Consider the following 18639-nt stretch of genomic DNA (forward strand, 5'->3'; position numbering starts at 1 on the left):
AAAATCTTTATTCAATCAATGATATATTCTCCATCGTTTTCTATAATCTTTTCCCAACGTTCTGGCAGCATACGGATGCCTCGATCATAAAAACTGCGCGGTTTAGATTCGAAGAACGAAGAGACGCCGTTTTTTAAGGCCTCCAAAGAGTCAAAGTTTTTCCCATTTAAATAATTTTACAATGACCGGAACAAATGATAGTCAGATGGTGCGATATCAGGAGAATATGGTGGATGCGTTAAGACATCCCATTTCAGGCTCTTCAGTTTGCGCAGCGTCTTTTTCGAAACGTGTGGTCTGGCGTTGTCGTGATGAAAGACGACTCCCTTGCGATTTGACAAAATCGGACGTTTCTCTTTTATTTCTCGATTCAGATTGGTTAATTGGCGACAGTACTTGTTCGAATCAATCGTTTCGCCAGCGGGGAGAAGCTCGAAATAGATTATGCCCTTGCAATCCCACCAAACAGAGAGCATCACCTTCATCGGGTGCAAACTGGCCTTTGGCATTGCGTCACCATGCTCACCTGATTGTTTCCATGTCCATTTGCGCTGAACATTTGTTGTAGAGGACCCATTTCTCATCGCCCGTCACTAGTCGATCCAAAAACGACTCGTTATTGAGCCGCCCGAGTAAAGAAACGGCTGCAGAAATTCGCTTGATTTTGTTCTTCTCGGTCAGCAAATGGGGCACCCATATATCGAGCTTCAAATCGAATCCCATCTTTTTTAAACGCCGAAAAGCGGTTAATCGGTCAACGTTTAGTGCTGTAGCAACTTCTTCTGTTGAAATTCGCGGATTATTGAGCACTAAAGTACGCAAAACATCGTCATCAATGTCAGAAGGTCGACCAGAGCGTGGCTCGTTTTCAATGTTAAATTCTCCGCGCCGAAATTTAGCAAACCATTTTTCCACAGTTCGTTTAGCTGGTACTTCATCCTGATAAACATCCTGAATGTTTTTTACGGCTGCGGCAACGTTTATTCCCTTCCGAAACTCGTAAAGCATAACATGCCGTAAATGCACCTTATCGATACTCATTTTTAAAGTGATATTTCTCGAAGCAGTTTGTATGAAAACAAATGATTTTTTTTTTAATAACAGCTGAAGACGTCACCTTTCCAACGTTATATAATATGTAGATGGAAGTATTAATGACAACACTTTACGACGCTTATAACTCCATCTATTGAAACTCCGTACGAACTTTTGCACTCACCCAATAGAATAAACCTTTTTCACACTTCATTTCTAAGTGAACTGTCTTTTCATTATCAGTTTTGGTTGATCTTCATCTGTTTTGATGTTTTTTTGAAGGAATTCTCTTTGAGATAAAGGATTTGTTCTTCTTTTGCAGACGCAAGCGTAATAAAGTGTGCAAAAAAATTGTATTTTAAAGGCGAAGTACCTCGAGAAAAATGATGGCTCTGACATATGTTGTAGTGTATATACAAGGTGAATCATTTAACCTGGAATTTTGTAATATCTTGAAAAATACGCATCGTACAGATAAATTTGCCGAATCGAAACTTTAATATCTCCGAGGGGGGCATCCGCTAGTACTAAATTACGCCCACCCCCACACCCCCTGTAGGCGGGGCGGGCGGCAAATTTGAAATCTTAAATAGGAACCCTAATTTTTTATCGCAGATTCGGATTCTACATCGAAAGCTACGTACGATTTATTCGAAAAAGTTTTTTCGATTCGCGACAGATGGCGCTGTAATCGCAAGAAATGGAACAGAAATCAAAAGAATTAAAAAACAGAGAAGCACGTATTTAGTATTTTTCGGCGGGCTATTCAATGATGTTATGGTTGCCCCCCCCACCTCCTATGGGTGGAATGGTTGGTTAATAAACTACTTTTAGCGTAACTCAGGAACAACTTTCGGGGTGCTTGATTAACGTGAGTCTCCTTGCCTCTCACTGTTCAAGTAAATGTTCGAAATGGTGACCTTGAACTTCAATACAATTGTCGATCCGCGTTTCAAATGACTGTACACAACTGAGAAGTACGTCTCTAGTAATGGGCACAAGCATTCCTGATTCGTTCAATCATATTCTCACGAGTTGTTGTTGTGAGAATTATTGTACATTAGTTGTAGAAAGTAGTATTTATACCTAATAAAGATTAACAAGGAACAATTTATTAGGTGCGCAACTAAGTTCTCGCTGTTTTTTTGATGAAAATGCAACTTTATTGCGAAAAAATGGTTACAAATGAATCATTCAAAATATTGCCCATCGCTAGCGACAACTTTTTCCCATCTTTCTGGCAGAGCTCGAATACCGTCACGGTAGAAGTGTTCGTCTTTTGAGGCTATACACCAATCAAGCCATTTTGAGATGTCTTCATATGAGCGGAACTGCTGATTAGCCAGACCATGTGCCATCGAACGGAACAAGTAATAATCGGACGGTGCAATATCTGGGAAATATGGCGGGTGGGGTAGGACTTCCCATTTGAGCGTTTCTAAGTAGGTTTTAACGGGTTTGGCAACGTGAAGCCGAGCGTTGTCATGCTGTAGAATCACTTTTTCGTGCCTCTGCTCGTATTGCGGCCGCTTTTCGCGCAGTGCTCGGCTCAATCGCATCAATTGAGTTCGATACCGTTCCCCAGTGATGGTTTCGTTCGGTTTCAACAGCTCATAATAAATAACACCGCCCTGGTCCCACCAAATACACAGCAAAACCTTCGCAGCGTGAATATTCGGCCGAGCCGACGACGTAGAAGCATGACCGGGCAGTCCCCATGATTTTGTTCTCTTTGGGTTGCTGTAATGAATCCATTTTTCATCACCCGTAACGATGCGATGAAGAAAACCCTTCCTTTTTTGCCGCAGTTGTTCATAGGCGAAAAACGACGCTCAACGTCTCTTGGCTTCAAATCATAAGGAACCCAAGTTCCTTGTTTTTGAATCATTTCCAACGCATGCAATCGCTTGGAAATGGCTTGGCGGGTAACTCCTAATGCTGAAGCAAGCCCTTTTTGCGTTTGGCACGGATCCTCATCGAGCAATGCCCCCAATTCAGCGTCTTCGAAGGTTTTTGGCCTTCCTTCACGCGAACGGTCGTCAACATCGAAATCACCGTCTTTGAAGCGACGGAACCAATCACGGCACGTTGTTTCACTTAGAGCAGCATCTCCGTAAACTTTTTGGAGTTCTCGATGCGCTTCAGCCGCCGTTTTCTTCGAATGAAAGAAGAAAAGCAACACTTCCCGCAAATGACGATTATTTGGCACAAAATCAGACATTTTCACCAAAGTATACAACCAAAAGTATATGACGCAAAAACAAAATCACTAATGTGTCAAAGCGGTTTGTTTACCATATATCTAAGCTTAGTTCATGACGTTTTGGATATGTCACAATCGTCCAGCACTTACTACTGGAGCCATCACTTGAAAAATAGCGGGAACTTAGTTGCGCACCTAATACTTGTTCCGTTCGATGGCACATGGTCTGGCTAATCAGCAGTTCCGCTCATATGAAGACATCTCAAAATGGCTTGATTCGTGGATAGCCTCAAAATACGAACACTTCTACCGTGACGGTATTCGAGCTCTGCCAGAAAGATGGGAAAAAGTTGTCGCTAGCGATGGGCAATATTTTGAATGATTCATTTGTAACCATTTTTTCACAATAAAGTTGCATTTTCATAAAAAAAACAGCGAGAACTTAGTTGCGCACCTAATAGTATATAAACTTAAATAAAACATTATAGCGTATATGTATAAAGAGAATTTACAAGAACATCTTATTATAATAAAAATGCTGTCATGTATGTATTAAACATGACATAATATTAATTCGGGAATTCTTATTATGTCGAGGCATAATAATAATTCCGAATTTTTATTATGCCGTGACATAATAATAATTCCGAATTTCCATTATGTACATAATATATACAGGGTGTTTGGTAACTGATCATGCAGACGAAAGTTGGAGATAGATTGGGTGTAGCCGAGAAGAAAAGTCATGTACCATTATGTCAAATTGGTAAGAGTTATCGAGTTATTAATTAAAACATGTGAGCCAACGAGCGCGTAGAGAGCGGAGGGCGACCGCAGTAAGCACGTAGACATTTGATACAGGCGGAATCAATAAGTGACGGTAGGCGAGCGCGCGCGGCGAGGAGCGAGCGAGCGCGAACGACGAGGAGCGAGCGATTTTCAAAAACGCAATCTAGAGATTGAGACGCGCCATTGTACTAAGATTACCTTGCTCAAGCCATAATTTTTGTCGACAGGAGGCAGATAGGACTTTGTGGGTTTTAATAACAATATAGGTGATTTCAGCGGCGGCGATAAAGATGTATCATACTCGTGAGTTGCAATCAGATGCTTATAAACCGACGTACAATAAATCTTGTAATTTTCAAGAGAAGTTTCTTGTAGAAAATCGTCTGACAAATATTCGATAAAAGCGTCCAACTTTTTCTCCCACGTGTCGTGCTTGGATAATTCTAACAGGATCTGTTAACAGATGGTCATAGTTATTATCTTACATGTCATGGTTATTATCTTATATTATAACAACAAACTCAATTTATACAACGTACCGATGTATTATCAGCAGAGTGGGAGAAATCCATAAGGGCCAGGAGAACGTTATTCTGAAATTCTTGAAGATTTGTGAAAGGAAAATGTTGATCTACCAGAGTTTTCATATAGTCCGGTGCACCATCGATTAATATTAACCGTCCTTTGAAATTCCTCGCCTCCAACAGTCTCGTCAACTCGATAGTGATTAACGACCCATATGAATACCCAGCTATTACGAATTCTGTAGAATCTTCTATCTTTGATATTATATGCTATAAGAAAGACACAAATTTTTTTTCTTATTAGTTTCTTAATCGATGTGATGCAATTCCAGTCTAATGAAATGGAATCACTGAAATATCGAAAAGGCAGCTTCCCTGTTACATTAATACGTACAGATAACAAACTGGCAGCCGACTGCAGCACAGATTCACTCGTAGGGATATTGTTTGTTCCGTGCTGTAAGCATGTCACGGGACCTTCAATTTTCGAAGCCAACGAATTAAATATGCTCCCACAACCTCCGATTCCAGGTAGAAGAAACATCTGCTTTGTGCCCGCTTTATTTCTCGTAGTCATTTCCAAGCAAACATCCGGAATTATATTTAAATTGCTCATTAAATGAGTTAGAAGTTTTATACTCGTCGAATCGATTATTTCAGTCTGCTCGAAGCGCTTGTCTTTGTCCATCATATTGTGGAGTTTCTCAAAAGTGAGAGTTCTAATGTCCTGCGCCGTAAGGTAAACGTCGAACTCTCTCTCCAATGTTTGTTTGATCTCCACCGCCATCATCGAATCCATACCGATCTCTGACAGTGGGGTGCGAAGTCCAACCGTTTTAACATCCTTTACTCCTAGGCAAGCAAAGACAGAAGAAGATAAGACCCTTGGTGTTTCTCACTACGATTACATATATTTATTCACGACAACAGAAGGCACGAAAAAAATGCACACAATATTCTTGCTATATAGCAGGTATTTCATAAAACCGTAACCGTTAATATCTATTGCACAATAGGCAGTGGAAAAGAATGATGTAAAAGAAAATTGAATGAAATAACGGGCACAAACTATTTTTTCATGAAGTTGATTTTTTTGTTATAGTGCAATGAAGGTTAGTTCAGAAAAATGTAATTGCGTTTTTATTTTAAATACAACCTGCACATTCTTTGTATAAATAGAATATTAAAATATTCTTCATGAAAAAGTAGTAAGAGGTAAGATGAGCAAAAGATGAGTAGTTAATGAAACATTTCAGATTTATTAAAGCAAATATTCGAACGTTCCTCCGTCACACAATAAACATTTAGCATCGAATTCGTCGAGAAGAACATTGCGAACACTGCGCAGGTATTCAATTGAGTCGAAAAAATAGTGCTGTCTACGTCTCTCTAACGGTAAAAATCGTACTTAGTAACGAATCATAATTCAATAAAGACAGTATATCATTATGGAATTTTCAAACAGTAAACAAAAGTAGACATGTTCGCCATTTCTGTGCTTTGTGATAGGAATGCTATAGATGCTGTAATTATGTATTATCGCACATCCGTGATGCTGTCAAATATTTATTGTATGATGGAATATTCAAATATTTACTGTAATAAATCTGAAATGTCTACTCATTTAACCACTCATTTTCTGGACATCTTATCCTATTACTTTCTTCCGCGGAATATTTTAAAGAATTAACTTGTATAAAGAAAAATCAGGAAGGTTCAATTTAAGATAAAAATGGAACTGCATTTTTCTGGTAGCTGCACTAACAAAAAAATTGATTTCATCAGACAATAGCGTTCATTAAAACATCCAACTTTCTCCTACATTCCTTTATTTTTTTTATTTCTTTTTTGACCAAAACGCAATAGATATTAACTATTATGGTTCTGTGAAACACCCTGTATAGAGGCAGCAATGTATCATTAACCATAATTTTTCAGATTCATCTCCAATGTATCATTGCAAAAACATTTGGAAATGTATTGGGTTGGCAACTAAGTGATTGCGGATTTTAAATAAGAATGAAAATTCAAAATTTTAAATTTGCTTTTTTAAATTTTTTTCAATGCATGTATGCGATACATTAAGCTTCTCTGCAATATCACGTGTTGTGCTATGACGATCTGAATCGATAATGGCCTTGATATGGGTATCATCGACTTCAACTGGACGGCCAGATCGTTAAGCATTTTTCAATGAAAAATCACCAGAACGAAATCTGGCAAACCAATTTTGACACTGCCTCTCTTTCAAGGCTTCATTCCCATATACGGCACATAACTTCTTGTGTGCTTGCGATGAGTTCTTGCCTTTTCGGAAATAATACAATAAAATATGTCTGAAGTGCACGTCTTGCTCTTCCACTTTTAAATTAGGATAAAAACAAAACTAAAGAACTAATCGATATAATTTTTGTACTAAATGAAAGGTAGAAGTCCAAACAATAAGAAAAAAATATAGGTTAGGTACTTTGAACACGTTAACGAAACAAATGAAAATGTAAAATCCATCTGTCGACAAAATCCGCAATCACTTTGTTGCCAACCCAATACAACAGATTTATCACATATTTAGAGAAGATTACTTATGATACTAGCATTGGTTTCCAAAATGTCCATCACTCCACCTAGTTCCGCGCGCTTCTCTGCCACAACCATACTGCCCACGATCGGCCGATTTAGCATCATGAAAGTGTCCAGCGACTGCAGACAGGACTGTATTTTCTGCTGCAGAGTCCCGCCGATGATCAGTTCCTTATTGTCCTCTTGCATATCGGCCACGAGACCCACATCACCCACCGCGCCCCACTGTATAGCCATACCAGGTAATCCGTCTTGTACTCTCCTCTCGCATATCCTCTCCATGATAGAGTTGGCCATACCGTAATTAGTTTGCCCGGCGTTTCCTCGGCCGCACGAGACGGACGAGAAGACAACGAAGTATCGAAGGTCAGGGCACATTTTCCTAGACAACTTGTCCATTGTCTTCGTCGCCATTGCTTTCGGTTTGAATGTTTCCTCGAAGGACTCAGTGGTTTGATTCTGGTACAGAGAATCTTTCAGCACTACGGCAAAGTTGAATATAGCGTCCACCGGTCCCATTTCAACGGCAGTTTTCAAGATGAACGCGCCGTCCTTGTGATCAGATGCTTCAACACCCGCGATAATCTGCACATTCACTCCATAAGACTTCCATAGTTCCACCCTCGAGCGCTGGTAACCGTTTCGCAATCCTGCGAATCGCAGTCCCGCGAAGTCAGAAGAAGATTCTTTGCTCCTCGAAGAATCAGCCAGTCGGCCAATTCCAGACCGAAGCCACCTAAGCCGCCCAGAATGACGTAAGACATGTGCGACTTGCAGAAAAATCTGGGATAAGCGAGAATGGGAAGATCCAACGGCTCGTTTTCATCGCGCATTTTTATCAGGATCTGAAAATAAGAATGATAGCAACAGAATTTTACGCAACCGTATACAAAGCAATTGTGATAACACTAAAGACATGAATTTTTAGTCTGCCCGAGAAATTACCTTTCCTATGTGCTGCCATATACCTAAAGGCAGCCTCTACTTCGATCTTTTCGAAGACTTTCCTCGGAAGCGGTTTTATCGTACCGTTTTTCAGACCATGCAAAATATAGTTATATATAACTTCCTTCATTGTGACGGAATTTATTACATTGTCTAACATAATCGCATGGAAACTGATGCCTTTTGCGAAAACCATTATGTCTAGGGTATTATCGACGATCAAGTCATAATTTCCTATTTCTAAAAATCGGCCGCCTTTTGCCAAGCAGCGAACAGATGCCTCATCAGGAGCTTCTCATCAGCTAAAGAATTCAATACGATATCCACTCCTCGACCGCATGTCTGCTGCAAGATCATTTGTTCGAAAGTTGTGTCGCGAGAATTGCCGATATGATCGTCAGGGATCGAAGGGAAGGTTTCTCTAATGAATTGTCGTTTCTCCAAAGTTCCGACAGTCGTGAATACTTCGCATCCTTCGTAAAGCGCGAGGTGAATAGCGGCTTGGCCGACACCGCCGGTGCCCGAATGAATGAGAACTTTGTCTCTTTTCTTAATCTTTCCTTTCTGGTAGAGAGCATAATAGCTTGTTGCATAAACGCACGGAACTGTAGCAGCATCTTCGAATGTCCATTCATCAGGAATAACCCAGGACATAAAATAGCCGTAGATTACATTTGATATTCCTCTAAAAAAATAAATAATGTATCGTTCAAGTTGACATTGCCTTTCAATCACGGAGGAAAAATTGATAATTGCATTATATATCTGCATATTAGTCTGCAAAATCTAATGTTCTTCGATACAACATTGTCATTGAATTTCTATCATGGATATAATAATAACGATATTTTGCATTATATTATCTCACCTGTTACGACATAACCCCATTATTCTTTGTCCAGACTCGTTATATCCGACAAATTCCATGCCTAATAAGGAATCGATATTTCGTGCAAATGTTTGAAAGGATTTCAACTCTAATTTACCATTTACTATCATAATATCTTTGAAATTCAGTGTCGTGTAAATTATACGTATGATATTTTCATGCTTGATTTTGGAAGATGTTTCTCCTTCGAGCCAGCGCAACGTGCTCATATCACCTCGAATCTAACAGAAATTATGTTCATTTTATAATTTCGTAATAATATCATTATTATGTGTGTGACAAATTTGCTTGTAAAGGAATATTGCTAGTTGATATGAATTGAATTAATTTCTTGTGCGTTTTACTGTGCACAACAATGAACAAAGTTTTACGTAAATTCCTTTTCGTGTCGTTCGTTCTTGTCATGTTTAAACTTCTACGTCTATGTACTCTTTGAGCGACGTAACCGTACTGCACAGGTATCGGTTCCAGTGACGGTACTGACAAGTGCCTGTAAGAGCCCCAAACTTCGCCGGGACGTAAGACGTTAATGGGTAAGTCCAGTCGCAACTGATTCATGTAGAAAGGTTCCTGCAAAGAGAACTTGGGCGCATCTTTATCCTGAATGAAGACACATCTAACTGTATCACCGCCTGGCTCCCTTCGCAAACAATTTACAAGTCCTAAGACACCGCACTCAGGGTTATCTTCCGTAACAAGTATTACTCTTGAGTTCGTCTCATTATCGGCGTCCATCACGGATTTGAGCTTTCCGATCCACGAAAACTCGTAATTGTTTATGTGCACAATTTCTCTTCTTATTATGGCACTTTGCGCCTTTCTCAGGAGCAACACCGATTCCCGTTCCATGCGTTTCTCCAAGATGATATCCAAATTGTATTGTTGCAGCAGCTCATTGTCGTACGTGGCGTTTAGGTCCTCTCGGATAAACAGAAAGCCGCCAGGCATTACATTGGACAGTAATGTGCGTGCATCTTTCGTTAATACTCGAACTCCAACGACCATCAGGAACGTGTCGCCCTTTAACACTTCGTTATGCTGTATGATCGATACATTAGATGGTAATAAGGAGCTGTCGTATCTGTTCTCCGTCGCAACCAACGTGAGATTAGGTCGTACTAACGACAAGTTGCACAGAACTTTGTGGACAATTGGAGTAACTAGATCCTCCAGTAGAATCTTGTCATCAAGACTCGACAAACTCGATTACTTTGACGTTTATCAAAGCGTAACATTCAAGCGCAATGTGTATCGATATTTGCACCGCATCTTTCAAGGAGATCGTGTTATGACCTCGGTAAGCAATGAACTTGTATTCTTCGTGTACAGGTTGAGCATGTATCACTCGGCGAGATATGGCCATAGCTTTTAGACCATAAATTTCTATTCCTCCGGATACAATGGCGTCGAAAGAATCATAGACGTGTACGGCTATATCTGTAATAAAATTCACAATATAAAGATGACAGAAGGAACGAAGGTACTAAGAGCAAACTATTGCAAAATATGAAACTGTTTTCAATTATATTATGCACTTCTTTCTTCAATGGAGAGGTTATGAAACTGCTTCATGTGATATGTAGGATCGATTACCAATTTGCGGATTTGAGTCGGTACGTAAAGATTTCTCGAAAATCAAGCGATAGGATTTTTATTTGTAGCATATTATCCATGAACGCCACCCAATTTCTCGCCCATTTGATGTGCCCTACGCTTCCATTAATTGAGGCGCTCTTCAATGAACGAAATTGGCCATTATATTGGTAGCCACGGAGTCGTAGTTCCTTGTAAATACCTGCGGTATTCATGCACTCTTTAGCATCGTCGTCCTTAGGTAGAAAATGAACGAGTAGCTTTTCATTCGCAATATTATCAGGAATCCTCACGACTCCACTGACGATCACGTTTCCTCCCTTTATAATCTCAAAATTATTACTGCCTGTAAGAATATTACAATTATTAGAGGATAGTATATATCATTCTTTCTTTAAAATCAACCTTGTCGGCTCGGTTTTTGTGGAAAATTGGACGTCGTTACGACTTCGCAATGTTTTTCTGTCTTATTTCTTAATGTTGATTACATTATTATTAATATTATGTTATAATATCGCTGAAAGGTAATATCGAGTTAATATTGCTGAAGCTTCTAATAATTACAAAAGTATTTACCTTTTTGTATTATAATAGTTAATTCCACCTCGTATTATAATAGTTAATTCCGTCTCGTTGCGATAAGTAAGTAGCGCGTACAAATTTAACATTTTCAAATACAATCGGTATATTCCTACGATCAATGCCGCTCAATAACCCAATCGTGTACCAAATTTCATAAAGGTAACCCATAGCTGGTAACAAATTTTTTCCGTCGATTATATGACCAGACATATACTCAAAATCTTCCTCACTGGTTGTAATATTGACGACTCTTACTCTGCTGTAAATTTTAGGTTCACCTACATAACGGTACAAGAGATAGTCCTCAGAATGATCCCATCTGCAATATTATTTTAAAATTAGTAATGTAAACAAAGGAACGTGATTCGTTTCTTTATATGCAGGAAGGAGCGCACCTAATAAGAGGAGATATCATTGGTGTCCCGCGACTAACAGGAAATTCCACTGGCGGATACAAACTTGCAATCTGTGGCTGAAGTCCTACACTATAAAGATCTCCGATTCCTTCTAAAAAGTCTTGTAAAGTATGTTCTTCGCCGCTTTTATACAATGAAATCAACGTGATTATTGACTCCACCGAATTTTTCATGATCGACTGAACAGCATTGTGCGGTATTATGTCGACGAGTATCGTATCTTTCGGTAAAAAAGGTATAATGTTTCGTAATGGTATTGGATTTAGGATACCGTCTGCATAATATTCTACAGCTGTCTCAAACATGTCGCGTTTGCTTCGTGATCTGCCCAATTGTGTTACACCACGGCTATTCGAAGGTTCCGCCAATAATATTCGGTTGAGATGCTCGATAAGTTTTGATCTAAGAATATCAATATAACTGCCTCGATTTGTAGTAATGTCCTCAATCTGACAAACGATTATTAATGTTATTATACATGGCTTTATAAGTATATATGAATGAAATATATCTTTCTAACTGGAGAACGCGCAAATTAGTTAATTAATTCAAAAGTTGTTAAAACCTGGGACTTGGCTTGCTCAAACGCCGTGCCTATGTAATACGCCGCCAAAATTGTTTTCTCGACAGTAAAACGTCCATCAACGTATTCGCATATAAGTTGACCAATGGAGTGACCTATCGTGTAATCGGGTAGAATACCAACGTGTGTTAAGAGATCCACTATTCCAATCTGAAATGTTGTTCATAAAAGTATTGGCTTTTAACCGAAATTTATTACATCATATGTTGTGGTTTTACGTGAATAAGTATCAGTATAAATACAGAGTGTCCGGTAATTAGCTGTTATTAAGCTGTTAGTAATTTAAGTATCAGCTGTTATTAATTAGAAAAATAAATTTTGCGAGATTCGCATATATCCCGCTGCTTTAATATTTCATTACATTTCTCAATTGCCTTTGCGAACACCGGTTGTTTCATCAGCTCTTTGACATATCCAAAACAAGCTTATTAATAACTCGATAATTACTGCGAATCTCGCAAAATTATATTTTACTTTTCTTTTCAGCTTAGCCCAATCTACCTTCACACTTCGGGGTGTCTGCTAATTACCGGACGCCTTATATATTGTGAATATAAAATAAATAATGTTTCTTTCTTATACCTGTGTAGCAATAATTGCTACGAATGATGTTACGATGTTATTGCTGGTGGTTTTATTATCATTCATTATAATATCCATAACGTATATATCCCGCTGCTTTAATATTTCATTACATTTCTCAATTGCCTTTGCGAACACCGATAGTTTCATCAGCTCTTTGACATATCCAAAACAAACTTATTAATCACATATTAAGGAATATGCATGAAATTGTATGTATTCATTTAATTAAATTTATGTATTAAAACTAAAATATACAGGGTGTAACGGCAACATACAGGTCAGTATGACGGGTTGCTTGCCTCTATTCGGACGATAATACAGAGCTTGCCGGAAAAGTATTGCTTATCGAAAATAGGGCCTATTTTAAAAAATTTTTTGCAGCTTGTTAGTTGCGATCGATTAAGTTGCAACCAATATTTATACTGCGTTTCTAGTCCATTCATACTTTTGCAGAAGCGATCTTTTATTGAAACGTGGATGAAATACAGTACATAAAACTTTTAAATATTTCTGTATTGTTCTTTCTAATTTCCAATTTCTACCAAACTTTTCAACGTAAGAAAGCAATTAAGAAATTATGCGAAACCAGGAAATGTGTTGTATTATTTATCTCTTTTAGTATTACTCTTGTTTAATCAGTTTAATTCTGTTTAATCTACGTAATATTTATTTAATTCTCAGTTTCATTTTTTAATCATCTTTTTTACTTCAATGAGGCTCGACTCCTGTCGGTAAACGGTCGATAAATTGTCATTGTCATAACGATCAAGGTGCAAAATTAATTGCATTTGTCATAACTGGGAGCACTGCAAATATCATTATCAACAAAATCAACGAGTGACTTTTTCGGCAACCTCTGCATTATCGTCCGAATAGAGGCAAGCAATCCGTCATACTGACCTGTATGTTGCTGTTACATCCTGTACGTGCAGAAATCTAACATAATTTGATAGTTGCTTTCGTACCTACGTTACGCCATTTAACTTCTGTTCCAGGAAGTACGAAGCAGATTGGTCTTTTTGGGCTTATGCAGTTTCCAACTTTTCTTATTTGATTAACAGTAACTTCGGATCCAGCAATGGTATATCCTCTGTACGGATGGCCCTCAATATCTTTTGCATGAATGCTGTGCAGAAGAGCTATATATTCCGCGTCTACCTGTCGGCTATTCACCTATCGCGACAGAGTTGGACATATACATTTCATCACGGAAAAAATTATTTTGATCTTGGATAATTTTTCTCTGGATAATTCCTATTTTTATTTGCTTTGTAAAAATATATCTTTAGTTAAACTTAAATCATCTAATAGAGTCTGAACAGCCTCCTCAGTACGACCAGATACCGCTACAAGTCTAGGTAAGTCACCCAAGGTTTTAATGTCAATCTTATTTTCAGGGTTCGATTTCAGCAGTATGTGACCATTTGCGCCGCCAAATCCAAAGGAACTAATACCAATGTAACCACCATTCCATGAAGTAGGTTCAGTGACGATTTTTATTCTACCTTCGATTATAGGCATAAGTTCCTTTCGCGGTGTCTCGTAGTATATGTTTGGTGGAATAATGCCAGTTTCCATTGCTATCAACGCCTTGGAAACGTTAAAATGTCACACACACACACACACACATTCAATCTTATTAAAAGCTACAGAATCTTAACTGCAACAAAATCTTAACTTCACCACTGCAATGTGATGAAGTTATAAAACACCACTTAGATATATAGGCATGTAGTATAACACCATTAGTCATTTGATTGTGTGGCAAGCTGAATTGCACGAAAATACTTAAACGGGCAAATATGCATTTGCAATGTTTAAAAAGAGTTATTAAAATATTGTAACTACAGATTTTCTAGGTCATTGTTTATGAATATAAAGCAAAATTTTTCAAATTCCAGAAAGTGAACTCAATATAGTTACTAAAGCTACAAATTTATAGTATTAAAATAAAACTGAATAATTGTTATGAAAAAAACAGTAAACAGTAAAAATGAACCAAGTCTATATTTAAAATCTATAAAATATAACGAAATACCGAAATAATAAATAAATATAATTTATAACTTTAAGTTATATGATAGATAAAATTATGTTGTAGTTTCTCGTTTATATAGGTTTAAGGTGTCACCATTTTATATTTTTGTGTTAAATTTTGTCATTGAAAAAAGCGACTTAAAAAATTCTGCGTTTAAAAATTTTTGTAAAATTCTGACACTTTTTTTTCAATATTAAGTCGGTCACATTATTAAATATATCATGTTAAATTTTTAAGCTCACTATTAAGTGCAGCAACCCCAAAATTTTTGAATGCACAATTTTAGAAATATTAAACTACTAGAAATATCAAAATGAAGTATTATATCCCTCGCTAGTATAAATCGCTTTTTGCGAACGCAGTCTTGCGTTTCTGCCAATCAACGAGTTAAAATACATACTTTGGCCACTTGACAAAGGCTGCTAGTAGGTTCAGAATGCCCGAGATTTGATTTCACAGAACCCAACAACAATGGAGTAGTCCTCCTTGAACATAAAGCCTGATCGATGGCGTTAATTTCTACTGGATCTCCTACTAAAGTACCAGTGGCATCAAATGGCTTGCAATAACCATCAGCGGAGAGGACTCCTAAAATTATTTAATCGGCTGACAACTAAATGTTTCTTTGTTGGACTATTGTCAGCACTTATAATATTTCATACATAATCGACAGAACCTTTTATAGAGAATAATTCCATTTTCAAGTATAAATACTTACCGAGATGAAAAAACTGATACGTTTCGTTGGGATGAAGACACAGATTGCTACTACCCACGATAGCTGCATCGCATTCGCCACCTCGTATCATTCTGTAAGCTTCTGCAATAGCGAAGTGGCTTGAACTGCAGGCCATATCCACGATATAAGATGGTCCGGTAAGACCAAGCCAGTTAGAAATGCTGTTTACCTGCCAGTGTTTACCGCAGCCAATTATTGGGAATCCAGCTACCTAATTGAAAGTAAATTATGTTGTTGGGTTTTATGCCTCTTACTTATTCCCCTCTGCTGCTTGTATATGCTCACGTTTACATATGTGCAAAATATACTTTTCCTATTACAAATAAAAGTATCAAACAATGTCTATGCCAATGCTAATTAACTCTTTTTAGAACTTCGTCTAATCGTATGATCGTTATCTAGTGTTTAACGATTGCAGTGTTTTAATCATTTTTCTATGTTAGATTTAATAAATTTCAGCACGAACGAATATTTCGAGAACAAAACCATTTAGAGGGACAATTTAAAAATAAAAAAAAAATATTGTATATATATATATAATATATATATATATAATATATATATATATATATATAAATATATATATATAATATATATATATATAATATATATATATATATATATATATATATATATATATATATAATATATATATATATAAAAGGTTTGCTTGTAATATTATTACTCTATAAAAAAATGTTTCTTTTCCGTAATATTTTGCCGTTCCAGAAAACTTTCATATGTTTAATATCATCTGATATTATATTTGAGGCTTGTGATACAGGATTGTATTAGCCGTCGCAGAGAAACACGATATAAGGACACTAGTTTTCGTTCCCCATAATTCTTTAGGATTTACACCGGCATCAACAAGCGTCTCATAAGTATGCTCGAACAAAATTCTGCCTATAGGATCCTCCTCTGCTACTCGTATATGCTTAAGTTTACATGTGCAAAATATATCTTTTCTATCATATTTCAAAGCAAAATATACTATTTTTGTCATATTTCAAAGAAAAATCTCAAACAATGTGTATGCCAATATTAATTAACTGTTTTCAGAACTTTTATTCATGTGATCGCTATCTAGTGCTTAACGTTTGCAACGTTTCTCATCATATCTCTATATTGGATATTTGATAAGTCCCGACACGACCGAATATTTCGGAAACAAAGCCATTTGTTGTGAAAATAATTCAACAAAAATCTCTTCGAAAGAAATGTTTGTTCGTAATATTATTGCTACGATAAAAAGATTCTTTTCCGTTTAATGTTTCTGTCGTCACAGAATGTTTATATCTCAAATATCAACTAGTATTGTACTTCAGCATTGTGATACAGCAATACGTTGAGTGTCGCAGGGTAACACGATCCTATGAAGACACCGGTTTTCGTTCCGCGCAATTTTTCAGGATTTACACCGGCGTCGATAAGCGCTTCATAAGTGTGCTCCAGTAACATTCTGCACAGGGGATCGGTGGTATGAGCTTCCACAGATGAAATATCAAAGTATTGCGCATCGAATTTGTCTACGTTATTACTCATTCCCAATCGATTTGGCATGTCATAGTGGACTATAAAATTCCAAACATTTATTCTTTGTATTAAGATCATAATCTGCCAAGTCACGACTGATACTTTTTTCTTTTTTACTTTCTCTTTAATATTCAATTCGAATGGTGGTTATACGTTACCGATGTCCCACCGTCGATTGTCGCTCGAGCCCAGATCTATCATGTTAAAAAGATTTTCTTGCAACTCCTTCATATTGTCAGCGTTAGGAAACCGTCCGGCAATACCGGAAATCACAATCTCTTCATCCAAAGGAACTTTCACGAATGGATTATAGCTTTTGCCTTCCATACTTTCGACTTACTAGTAAATCTATTTATACTGAAAACATGGTGCAAAATACTTTCTGCTCTTTCAGACACAAATAAATAAAACGATCAAACGGGACGTTGAATAAATCTACAATTTTATTTCACAAGTTATTTTCCTGCGTAAGAGAAATGTAACATAAACCCGAATTCGAAAATGCGTTGTTTCCTTCGCTAACACGTAGAATAGAAGTTCAAAATATTTCCCATCTATTACGTCACGTCATCTCGCATTATATCCTAAGAGCAGCAGATGCATACCTTGAGACTGAATACTAGTTGCTGTGGATCGAACCAGAACGAAGATGCTTGTGAAACCTATCGATAGACACGAATATACCGATATCCTCGATGCGATTGCTATCGAACGCATTAACATCAACATTTTATACCAATTTTCTACGTCATCGATATGTGCTGTATTTCTCTCTATTCATTGTTTCTCTCTTCGTTTCGATTGACCTCCCCCTAATCTTGCTCTGTCTCTTTCGCTCTTTCGTCGTCGTTATTATGTCCCATTGTAGAACGTTGCATATTATTAGAACAGAGCTTGGCAAAATGTGCACGCAACGGCCGATTTTCGACTATCTCCGCCCACCGCTATTCCCTTTACCTCGCCGCTCCGCGCGCTGCCTGCAAGCCGCTCGAGCCTCAAGAGCGTGTTTCCAATAGTTTCATGTCACCCATGAGGTACTATTGTTGACGTGTTTTTTTTTAAGTGGCATCCCCAGTAGGCCTCTTCATTTTTCAAAAATGAAGTTTATAAAAAATGAAAAGTGTTCTTCTTTAAGCGACGATTCCTTACCACGTCTTATGCGGCTCGCTACATGCAATATCCAAATTGACGCTTCCATTCTTACCAATAAAAGACGCCGAAAATCGAATATTCTTCATTTAACATATTTTATTTCGCTTCTGTTCAATTAGTTACGGGTTGTTATAGTCATCAGTGGATTAGGCTTACTGGGGATGCTACTTAAAAAAAAACACGTCAACAATAGTACCTCATGGATGACGTGAAAATTATTGGAAACACACTCCTGAGACTCGAGCGGCTTGTGGGCAGCGCGCGGAGTGGCGTGGTAAAGGGAATAGCGGTGTGCGGAGATAGTGGAAAATCGGCAGGCGCGTGCACATTTTGCCGAGCTCTGTATTAAAATAATGCATGCAGATTACTATATAATAAAGGTTAAATTCTTCAAACGCGCCTTCTTGACGCATGTGCGTTAGTAGCAGAACTGTTCGAGGTACGACTCTT

The 18639-nt window shown here is 37.6% G+C and overlaps 2 protein-coding genes across 2 annotated transcripts; both read right to left on the reverse strand.

Moving 5' to 3' along the window:
* Positions 1–4157: 4157 nt before the first annotated feature.
* On the reverse strand, positions 4158–5350 carry LOC105182081 (fatty acid synthase). The gene is made up of 3 exons (XM_025299286.1): positions 4946–5350; positions 4567–4821; positions 4158–4480 (listed from the first exon to the last, which is right to left on the reverse strand). Exons 1-3 carry the CDS (start codon positions 5348–5350, stop codon positions 4178–4180), a joined length of 963 nt encoding a protein of 320 aa, XP_025155071.1. The 3' UTR covers positions 4158–4177.
* Positions 5351–7119: 1769 nt separating this feature from the next.
* LOC105182083 (fatty acid synthase-like) lies at positions 7120–17364 on the reverse strand. Its single transcript, XM_025299287.1, is given in 18 exon segments — positions 7120–7785; positions 7788–7976; positions 8039–8359; positions 8362–8761; positions 8945–9186; positions 9395–10144; positions 10230–10402; positions 10761–10904; positions 11254–11459; positions 11536–12005; positions 12122–12289; positions 12722–12876; positions 13690–13879; positions 14006–14314; positions 15163–15350; positions 15481–15712; positions 16825–17075; positions 17196–17364. Coding segments are annotated over 18 exon segments (5223 nt in total).
* Between the last annotated feature and the right edge of the window lie 1275 nt (positions 17365–18639).

Source organism: Harpegnathos saltator, unplaced genomic scaffold, assembly GCF_003227715.2.
Source record: "Harpegnathos saltator strain DR-91 unplaced genomic scaffold, Hsal_v8.6 scaffold259, whole genome shotgun sequence".
Lineage (NCBI taxonomy): Eukaryota > Metazoa > Arthropoda > Insecta > Hymenoptera > Formicidae > Harpegnathos > Harpegnathos saltator.